Here is an 11,631-nt window from a genome sequence, read left to right as displayed (position 1 = left end):
TCAGTACTGATCATAAGCTATTATCAAATCATAAAAACCAAACCCCAGGTTTTATGTCCATGATGGAAGAGTCCTTGGCCTGCTCCGCCCACCTCCCCCGCAGGCGTGGCGGCCGTCGCCTGGCTACGTGATATCGTCTCCGTCGGGGTGGAAACCTCATATGTCCAAAACGGTTACGTTTCGGGATTCGAAATTTCGAGAAAAAAAAGCATCAAAAGTAGCAGTTCTACAAGCTTGACACACGAGCGTGCAGATCTGCTACTTTTCGCGTGACGCTGTAGTATGATCAAGTACTGGCGTAAATTTACAACCAAAAAAAAAAAAAGAGTCAAAACATGGAGATAAGAGGTGTTCTGCCCGACGACAACAATAAAATGCCTAATTCGCGTTTCGTCGCGAGACGACGGAAACGGCCGATCTTACTCGTCGTAGCTCGCGACCAAGTCGCGGCCCCGCCAGGCGTCGTGAGCTTGGTACGGATCGGCTGCTCTCTGGCGGTTGCAGTCTGTACACAACGGTCGAAGACGCCCCGCCCACAACGGGGTGTGTGCGGGCGGGCGAGCACCGGGGGGGCTTGTTTAAATGTGGTGATTTGAGCACAGCCTCAAGGCACACTACGACTTTTCAAAAATGGCAGATCTACAAGCTCACAGCGCGGCACTCGGTGCCGCGCTGTGAGCTTGTATATCTGCTATTTTTGCACAACGGGTGTGTGTGTCTGTGTGTTGTGTGTGTGTATATACGTGTTGTGCCAAACTGTATGCCCTCTGGGGAGAGTGTGTGTGTGTGTGTGTGTGTGTGTGCGTGCGTGCTGATGCTGTGTTTATTACAGTGAAGAAACTACTACCGCTGGGTGAGCCGAGCCAAGTTAACAATAATAATAATAACATTATTCTCTCTCCCTCCCCTCCACTATTAACCACTTTAAACCTGGCAGGCCTAATTTGGGCATTATGTCAATTTTCGACGATTTTCATAAAGTAAAAAATAAATAAAGATGTAATAATAAATTGTCTTTTTTTTTTCTTAAAAAAAAAAAAAAAAGATGCCAAAGACTTTAAAAGTTTTCTAAAATATTCCAAAAACACCAACGTTTGATGCAAAGCCATCGTACGGCTTACTACAAAATAGGGCTTAAGCGTGTGGTTGAAACAGGGCTTAAATGCTCCATGGTTCCACTACACCTGGCCCAGTAATACAGTACAGTATACAGTATAGAGGCACATTGGCTTAACAATATTAATGTCTTTCACCATGTCTCCGTTCTACTCCTCTAAATCAAACATTTTCACGTCAAGGACCCCCAAATAAATATGTATTTTGCCGCGGATCTGAAAATATTTAGTGCCAAGGATCCCCATAGAAGATTTGTGTTTATTCATTATAAAATATTTTGGGTTGTTTTTTTTATCTACAAGCTCACAGCTTACCGATAGGCTATTTTCAACTAGGCGATATGTTTAAAGTGGTTAAAGTGATTTTTGAACTAATTTTGCAAGGGGTCCCCTGGAACCCACCTCAACTATCCTATGGGGGTCCCCGGACCCCACTTTGAGAACCAATGCAATTATAAAGAATGACTCTGTAGTCTGTGGTACCTGAGTGTATGGGACCGGTAGGGAGATATAGCATTATAATTAGAAGGCCTTACTTTATCATTATCATCATACATGTAACTTCTAAAGAAGTTATGAAGTTATGTGTGTTATGCTGTGTGTGTGTGTGTGTGTGTGTGTGTGTGTGTGTGTGTGTGTGTGTGTGTGTGTGTGTGTGTGTGTGTCTGTGTGTATGTGTGTGTGCGCGCGCGTGCGTGTGTGCATGCGTGTGTGCGTGAGAGAGAGAGAGAGCATACATATTTTCATATTTGGTATCATAACCTCACAGGTATTCAGATATTCAGGATAGCCAATTTGTGCTCAAGTGAAGTGCTCAAAATGTGTTATTCTCTGTGCATGAGTGCACGTGTGTGTGTGCGTGCGTGCTTGCATGTGTCACTATTGCCGTTAACTATGAACCAGTGCTTTCTTTTAGGTTTGTTTCCGATGTTCAATTAATTAATGACCCAAAGCTGGATTTATAGAAACAAAGAGTGGGGCACGCAGCTACCTGAGTGTGGAGTGAACCTTCAAATTGTGCAGCCTACTGATGTGTGTGTGTGTGCACGCGTGTTTGCGTGCGTGTATGTGTGTGTGTGTGTACATACATCTATGCATGCAAGCATACAGTACGTAGACGTGTATGTGTGTGTGTGTGTGTGTGTGTGTGTGTGTGTGCGTGCGTGTGTGCGTGTGTGCGTGCGTGTGTGCGCGCGCACCTATACAATTTCTATGTACATGTATTGACCAGAGTACTACCATCTGTGAGGGTGTAATTAATGGCCGCTGAGTGGAGTGAGTGCGTTCGTTGCAAAGTCAGTGTTTTCACCTACAGTGTCCTACTATACCCAAAAGGTTTAGGCATGAGTGGCGCAAGACAGGGCCTATAGTATGTGCTGTACCTTCAGTGTGCGTCATAAGATGAACGATGAACGTGATTGATTCTGCTGTACTATATATGCTATCAGTGTTCTCCTACCATACGTACGTGTGTGTTAGGGCATTCACCAACTATTAGAATATTCGAATATCAAAGTCACTATTTGACGTTGTTCACCGAAGTCGAATATTCGCTTTTTTTTTTTCCTCGTTAAAAATATATATAGTTTATAAAGCTTGGCATAAGAATGAGTTGTCAATGGTTCTCAAACCTTTTTAGGCTGTGACCCCCAAAATAAACATATTTTAACTGGGGACCCCCACCCTGACAAGCACTTGGAATTGTAGGTATTACATTTAATGTGACTCAGTTCCGCAGATAAATATTGTGAAAATAGCATGTAGATCGGCTATTTTCACAATGTTCGCCTCTTGCTTACTTAATATTTGACAGTTTGGCCTGTCCTGTCGAATATTTGAATACTTTTAGGTCGAATAATTAGAATACTAAAAAAATCACTATTCGTGAATGCCCTAGTGTGTGTGTGTGTGTGTGTGTGTGTGTGTGTGTGTGTGTGTGTGTGTGTGTGTGTGTGTCTGTGAGTGATATATTTGTCTGCCTGCCATCCCTTGTCGTTTACCTCCGTTTGTACGTGCGTGTGTTTGTACTACGACGTGACAACCTCTACTCGTGTGAGTGTGTGTGAGTGTGTGTGTGTGTGTGTGTGTGTTGGGTCGGGGGGGGAGTATAGGGGGCGCTCTAAAGTATGTCATCATCTATGCTGAAACTGGAGCGGCGGCTGGAGTCGAGCGAGGCCTCGGGGGACATGGCGGAGAGCAGGGGGTCTCCGCCCAACGGGGACAGGGGCTCGTCCATCATCAGGAAGCCCAGCTCGCCCCTCCGGCCGCCCTGCATGCCCACCATGCCCAGGTCCCCCACGCCCAGCATGCCGCCGTCCGGGCCGCCGAAGCCCGCCACGCCGTCGCACAAGTCCAGTGCCTGGGTAAAGTCAAAGGGCTGGGTGCTGCCCACCGCCGGGTACTGGATGGGGGGCTGGGGCTGCAGGTGCGGGGGCAGAGGGGGCAGCTGCCTGGGCTGGCCCTGCTGCTGCCCGTGGACCCCCTGCTGGCCGTGGAGGTGGGACTGCTGGGCATGGAGGTGCTGCTGCTGCTGCTGCTGCTGCTGCTGCTGCTGCTGGGTTTGGTGCTGCTGCTGCTGCTGCTGCTGGGGCGGAGCAGGGCCCTGCGGGTGGGACAGCCGGTCCTCAGGGCTGGTCTCCTGCTTCACGTACGGAGACATCATGTCGGCCGGGTTCAGGCCCGACGGGGAGTTGCTGGGCAGGCCGTGCATGTGAGCCTGCATCTCCAGCTCCTGCACGCATGCACACACGCACACACACACAAAACAAACACACTACAGTTAAAGGTAGGTTAAGTCAGGCGCCTCCCCACTACCAAATCCACATCGACCCGTGCTTGGGGGAAGCCGTGCGGGGAGGGTGATAGTTGTCACTGCAACGGCAACGGAGCCTGTCAGCAAGGAGTATTGGGCGGGAGGAGTAGGACGATGGCTCTACGACGTCCTCCCGGTGGGGGCTCCTCAGTAGGATACAAGAGCAGTGACAACACGTAAATGTGTGTTGGGAGGAATCAATTGGCACTGGAAAAAAGCAAAATTAATGCTCTATATTGTGATACTAGTCATTGCTATAGACTAGAGTGTTTGTTCAGTAAAGGCCTGTCCATAGTCTCTCCGAAATCGAACTTTTCTTCGGCCAGTTGTGACTTTTTGACGTGCAGATTTAGAATTCCGTGTAATGCTTTTCAGAAGTCGCGAGCGACGTCATTTTGAGTCGAAGCGGACTTTTCCGACGAGAAGTTCGGTTTCGGAGAGACTATGGACAGGCCTTAACAGTGTTAAATAGCTCTCTAATGGAACTAATCAATTTAATCCAATATAAAGAGTAATCGATAATCGATCAATTAACACACTGACTGCAATTGGTGTCAATCTACGCAATTCCAAATCCAACGCTTGACTGCCGGTAGATCTACAGTACGTCAACTTGGTGTTTTCAGAGAAAACCTCCTTCTGTGTGTGTGCGTGAGTCACCTGGATGCGGAGCCACAGCTGCTTGTTGGCCATCTCCATCCTCTTGAAGTTGGTCTCCACCTCCCGCGTCCTCTGCACGTCCTTCTGCATGCGTTTGATGTACTCCACCGACGCTCTGAGGATGGTGCCCTTGTTCCAACGCACGTCACTGGACACACACCCACATTCACACACACACAGAGCAAACTTTTATTACATTTGTATTTTTTTATTGAAATGCATCAAAAGTAACAGATGTACAATCTCGAAACGCGCAGCAAATCTGCTACTTTTGATACTTTTGAATTTGAAACCTGAAAAGTAATAGTTTGGGAGTTGCCCCCTGACAGAGATGATATGACAATACAAACACTTTATGAAATTTGATAGTTTTATAGTTTCCGTTAGTTTTAGGATTTCTATTTTTCTTTCTTAATCCAATTTTACATCATGAAGCTTGCAGAGTACATCTTCATGATGTCACTGATCACATGACCCCACAATCAATCGTTTTCTCACACCAATAGTCTTAGACTTCAGTTGAATTTCTAGTGCAACTATAATACTTGCTCTCTGTACGTTTTGCATTGAAGGAGCAAAAAAGGAGACTCACAGGTCGTTGGTTTTGGGGATCATCGTCCCGAGCTCCTTGATACGGTCGTTGATGTTGAACCTCCTCCTTCTCTCGACTGGAGGAGAAGAGAAGAGAAGAGAAGAGAAGAGAAGAGAAGAGAAGAGGGTATAAAAGAGTAGAGAGTAGAAAGAAAGTCAGTTTACACAGTGACCTTTGGAATTACAAAAGTCGACCCTGATTGACCTTCAAAAGCTGTGTTGACACATCTCACTGTGGGTGTTTTATATGGAAAACACTATCATAATACATGTCATAAAAACCAGCCAATCACTGGCTGCCATGGACAGTAAAACCGAATGCACGCGCAGGCGCGCACGCACACACACGCGCATACTGTACAGGCACACACACAGAAACACCAAAGTCACGGGCAATTAGACTTTAGTGCCAGGACAGCAGAAATTAGCAAGTTAACCATCCACAACTAGTTGCACTCTGTCAGCAAAATCGACAGAAAAGTGCATAAAACAAGTTTGTGAAAGAGGCATATTACTTTGTGCGTGCGCATGTGTGTTGTGTGTTGTGTGTGTGTGTGTGTGTGTGTGTGTGTGTGTGCACACGTGTGTGTGTATGTGTGTGTGTATGTGTGTGTGTGCAAGCGTAGCCATGCATGTGTGCATCTATCAATGTGCGGATGTGTACAGGAAGTGTTGTATGCACAAAAACACACAAAAGAGGAAAATAGGCAAAACAGAAGAGAGCCGAAAACCAGAGGAAGAAATGTGGGGAGGGGGCAGGGGTGTAAAGTAACTAAGTACATTTACTTAAAGGAGCTATAGTCAACTTTTTCTTGAAAAACGGATGCTAAAATAAAAATAATGTTTCGAAAATATTTTATAAAGAAATAAGCTTCATATATGTGTTTCAATTAAAAAATGAACACAAAAAGCGTGAAATAATGATAAAATAATCATTTTGGCCATTGTAGGGCCGACACTTTGTTTACATCCTAGTCTGTAGACTAGGATGTAAACAAAGTGTCGGCCCTACAATGAAAAAGTTGACTATAGCTCCTTTAAGTACTGTACTCAAGTACAATTTTTGGTATTTGTACTTTACATGAGTATTTCTGATTTCCAATACGTACTTTCACAAATATTGTACTTTTACTCCAATACAATTATTTGAAAGCTTTAGTTACTAGTTACTTTGCAGACATAAATTATAATATTATAAAACATACATTAACGACTTTGGCCATATTTTATACCTACAAACTTGTAGCTTGTAGATCTGCTATTTTCAAACATCTTGTACTTTTACTTTTGGTACTGTAAGTACATTTTGATGCCAATACTTTTGTACTTTTACTCAAGTACATTTTGAATTCCGGACTTTCACCTGTAACAGAGTATTTCTACATTGCAGCATTGATACTTTTACATACTGTAAGTATAAAATGTGAGTACTTTTTCCACCACTGTGAGACAGACAGACAGACAGACAGACAGAAGGGCATCTTACTCAGATTGTGGTTGTCTTTCTTCTGCCTCTCCTTGGCCATTGCACGTTGTTCTGCATCAGGACAAGAACAAAACCTCGTCAGTGGACAGTGAAAACACACTCTGAAACCAGTGTTAATGTCCTCATAACACTATGACAATAAATAAAAACCAAAAATGTTATGGAGGGACTAGTGGAGAAGTCATTTTATGATTGATTGTGCTCGGGTGTTGCATTCTGAAAATAGCAAATCTATGCTCACAACGTGTCGCGCTGTGTGCTTGTAGATCGGCTGTTTTCAGCATGCAACCAAGTGAAAAACCTGCCATTACGACACCATCAAGGCCCGACAAAATACATTTTTGTAGAGAAAAGACGATGAACTAAATAACATTTTGCTGTCAGAAAACTCTGCTCTGAAACTCAGGGGGGTTGAATTTAAGCCCTACTGACATTAACGCTCAGGATTACAGAGCGTGTAAAGAAAGGGTCAATTGTGCAAAAAAACAAGCAAGAGATATTTGTGGGGGTATAGCAGGACAGAGGGCAGGCTATTAAAGAAGACAACCGGTTTTCAGTCAATGACTAAACCCAAGGATAGAATGTCCTCTTACCCCTAACCTCAGTTTAAGGTCTTTTACAGTTTAGTTTAGTTTACTTAGGATCCTCATTAGTTGTTACACGCTGCAACAGGTACTCTTCCTAGACTCCACACAGAACAACATTAAAAAAATGTTGTTGTCGGGCAGAAACCTCTTACGGTATCTCAATTATTCTAACTTTTTGTGTTTTTTCGTAAATGAACATCCCACTCGATCATACCAGAGCGTTGTATGGAGAGAGTGGCGTCACTCCCATTCACTTCATGGGGCCAGGTCTTCTACGCAAACATCTATTGGTGCATAGTGACAAACCGCGAACCGGAAGTTTCCAGAATGCATTGAAGTCTATGAGGTGTAAAGTGACAATGAACCACGTGACCAGCGCTGTTTCTGACCCCGCAGTGGCAGAACTCTCTGATTAGACGACTCTGGATCATACTACAGCGCCACACAAACGCATCAAAATAGGAGTATCAGCAAGCTTGAAACGCAGTGCGAAGCGACTCGTTTTAATATTGAGATCTGCTACTTTTACTGTTTTTGAATTTGAACCCAGAAAAGTAACAGTTTTGGACATATGTCTAAAACTGAGGTTATGAGGTTTCCACCCAACAGAGACGAAAAGTGATAAAAAGAGAACATAAAAAACGAAGTTAAAAATGCATTGCAACAAGCTTGGCAGCTATTCAAGAGTCACTATGTTGTTGTTGGCTAAGTCTGCACGATGGCACGGTGCACGGCACGATGCATCATATAAACACTGTTAATGCATAACCACAGCATCAAACATACAAAGTAAGGCAAGTGAAAAATACATTGTAATGACATTAATCAGTAAGCCTATTCAAGGTCCTGACCATTTATTTTTTTAATTCGCGAAAACTTTATTTTTTCTTTATTTTTTTGCAAACATGATTTATTTTTTTTCCTTTTTTTTGCAAACATGAATACTACATAGCAATAAAGCCACAATATTCTTCATTCGAGGAACGAAGTAACATTTTCCACCACAAATAAAGGCATCAGAACCAATGGGGCATATATGAAATATGAATAGTTTTGATAGTCGCCGGTGATTGTTGTTGATTATAGTTGATTGCAGTAGTTCCCAACCTTTTTAACTTGTAGACCCGTTGCGTGTGAGCTTGTAGAGCTGCTAATTTAGCTTTTCCTTTTAAATTTAAATCTTGAATTTATTTGGAATATCTTTTTAAAATATATTCACCCCAAAAAAAGCAAGTTATGATTTTGTGCCACACTTTTAGAATGTTATACCATCTCCAAACAGCTGATGGCCTCATTGTGACCTATAGCTTCTTAGACCCCAGAAGTCAGGAAACTCCATAAATAGTTTTACATGAATAGTTTTGATGCAAAAATACTTGGTCGTATATGGTTTATTGATCGCGTGATCAATAAACCATATACGACCAAGTATTATTGCATCAAAACTATTCATGTAAAACTATTTATGGAGTTTCCTGACTTCTGGGGTACCCCATCTGTGTAAACTCAAGGTCCAATATAGTGTCACAATGTACTGTATGGCTGTAATAGGTCTCTTACTATACCTGTGAACTCTCTCTTGACGGCCAGATTGGCAGGACAGGAGTTACTGGTCATGGCAATTGCTGGACCGGTCATCCCAGGACCTGTGTACACATCCAGGTGACTGCTGGACAGTGGGAGCTGGAGGAATGAGCACACAAAATGAGCATACATTAGCAATGCATCGGATTTAGCAAAGATGCTAAATAGATGCACCAAGGGTAGCGATACGAAAGCAGGAGTACAAAGGAAGAACAAACATCACAATACCATCAACAAAGATGAACGATAGTATACAAGCGTATACACTCTTACACAGTAACCTGCATTATGCAGAAGCAGCCAATCACAGTGTCCTCATAACACAATGCAAGCTGAAGGATGCCTGGTGAAATGGCCTTTTCTGTCATTCTATTTTGAAGTTTCAGTCTGAAAAGTTAGACCGCATGTTTCTGAACCAATCACAAGGTCCCATCCCCTTGGGCTATGGGAAAGGCATTAGCCAGAGAAGGCTATGTGTGTAGCATGCAGCTCATGCAGGCTGAGGGAGAAAGAGAGGGCCAGTGTGAAACGTGTTTATGTTACTACAGTACATTGCTAATTTCTAACCTAAAATATTTTCAGATACATATTTTAGTGTGCTTATTATGTTTAAAGGACAACTTTGTTTTTTTACAACAAGGGTTCATATTTTAGATTGTAATTAGAGAAAAGAAAAAGTGAGTGTTAAAATGTTTTCATTTGTTTCGTTCTATTGTTTTATCGCGTTTACCGGGCTAAAATGTGGGGCATGCGTACGCATGGGGGCATGCATACAAGTGGCAAATATGTATTTTTAGACACAATAAGCCAGCACTTTCTTTATTGCTATTTACAGTAACACTTCTAGCCCCCATAAGTCACATCCAACCATGAAAGGTTGCGTTGTATCTTGGGAACGGGCTTATTCTGTGTAAAATGACATATTTAGCTACTTGTACGCATGCCCCAACCACTGAAATAAGAATCTCTAAAACAATAGAAAGAAGTAAATGAAATAATTTTAACACTCATCTTTTATATTATTTCATTACAATCTAAAATATGAACCCTTGCTGTAAAAAACTTCATCTTGAATGAGATTACATTTTCGTTTTGACCATTTAAATTGTCACGCCTTTGAAAACCTCACAGTAGTGAACATAACCAATGCAAGACTTCAACATACGAAACATATAATACAGTGAGGCCAAGAGAAATGCAACAACAAGTACAAGACCAGCAAAGCTGCGCCTCTATAAACCTGTCAAACCTCAGCGGTTGGAACTTCACTTCAAAACTTTATCTTTCCTCTCCTTTTGCTGGTTTATGACTTCGCAGCCTGCGTAACCCCGGTTCGCTACCTTTTTTAAAAGCCAGGAGTCCGAGTCTGTAAAAAAAGTCAGATAGCACGAGATAACACCATAATGTCACACCTGAGCGGTCGCTTGCCAAACACACAATATAATGAGCGACTATCAGCTGTTATCTCCCTCTTTTTACGGCTTGATATTCTCCCAGCCTGCCCCATCTACAACCTCTGGATAACTTACCGTGTCATCTCTTCTGGCAGAGTTGCACTTTAGACATTGCACCACAGTCGCGTTATATTTTGTTGCCTGGCCTTACAACTGACAAAACACGTTAGTTGTTATTTGATAGTATTCTCTATTGAAATATTGATGTTCATATAGCCTACTGCTAGAGTGTCCCCACTCGGATGCAGGATAGGATGAATGCGACTTAAAAGCTAATGAGCCGTGACTGATAGCGTTAACTTATCTCGTCAGATACCGGAGATACCTTATCTGGGCCGGCTACTGTGTGGGCAGCGAGATCAAAAACATGTAGACATAAACACAGGAATGGCCCAACAAAGATTATAGACTATATTGTATGTTAATAATCAGCTCTGTTGACGTTCTGACATCCCCATGTCAAAGCCGACAGAGAGAGAGAGAGAGAGAGAGAGAGAGAGAGAGAGAGGGAGGTAATGAAACCCTTTGCTCGTCAAAACGGAAGGGATATATACACAGCAAATGTCCTCCTGGTGACCGAACTAAACGAGCTTGGACTCAGACGCCAGTTATCCAGTTTAGTCTTTTGTCGCTTTCAGTCTACTGACCAATGGCTGTCTGTCTATCACTGACTAAAGCCTCAGCCTGTAACCTAATGTGCATCTGTCTGAAGGAAAATGCCCAAGTACAGCATGGGGCTTCAACAGGGGGTCCGGGACCCCTAGGGAGTCCTGAGAGTTACTACAGCGGGGCCGTCAAATCTTTGTGTGTTAGGATTTTATTTGACATTACCCACTTGAACCCTAGCATCCTATTCCGAGGATAACAGATCTATAAGCTCAACGCCATCGGCTATTTTCGGCAAAGAGGTTTGGTGTAGATGGAAAAAAGAGACGACCTACAGTAGTACAGAGTGAAAGGTCAAGTTTATTAGAGACGATTTAAATGGTTAAATGTCTTAAAATACACTTTGAACATGAATCCAGCATGCGCTGATGAGTCTACTGTCAAACAAGTCTATGAAATATACTGTATATGAAAAATATTAATCTGCAACGCAATTTTATACAATACGTAGTGTGGGTCCCTGCTTCATCTCTCTCAGTTTGGCCTGAAAATGGTTGAAGACCCCTGCCCTACAGTATATTATGTACTGTACATGGTCAAATCTGTTGTATTCATTTAAATGTGAGGGTGTAAAAAATTTACTTGTATAAAAGAGTTAATTTAACTGTGAGAGTTATTTTTTACACTCACTACACTGTATAAACACCAGTTCCGTAGTGTAGTAGTGTCCGTATAG

General features: G+C 42.9%; 1 protein-coding gene across 1 annotated transcript in view; it reads right to left on the bottom strand.

Annotated features, from left to right (window-relative positions):
* Nucleotides 1-711: 711 nt before the first annotated feature.
* The window catches only part of tfeb (transcription factor EB), an 83,451-nt gene continuing 72,531 nt past the window's right edge, over nt 712-11,631 (bottom strand). Inside the window, exons 8-12 of the mRNA XM_080727390.1 lie at nt 8,817-8,934; nt 6,665-6,715; nt 5,180-5,255; nt 4,588-4,735; nt 712-3,846 (exon numbers count right to left, since the gene is read on the bottom strand). Coding sequence (XP_080583516.1) covers nt 3,235-3,846; nt 4,588-4,735; nt 5,180-5,255; nt 6,665-6,715; nt 8,817-8,934 — 1,005 coding nt within the window. The 3' untranslated portion in view covers nt 712-3,234. The remainder of the gene's footprint in view (nt 3,847-4,587; nt 4,736-5,179; nt 5,256-6,664; nt 6,716-8,816; nt 8,935-11,631) is intronic.

The sequence above is a fragment of the Nannobrachium achirus genome (assembly GCF_963921795.1).
Source record: "Nannobrachium achirus genome assembly, chromosome: 6".
Classification (NCBI taxonomy): Eukaryota; Metazoa; Chordata; class Actinopteri; order Myctophiformes; family Myctophidae; genus Nannobrachium; species Nannobrachium achirus.
Note: the sequence above shows the minus strand (reverse complement) of the source record. Positions and strands in the feature narration are given on the sequence as shown.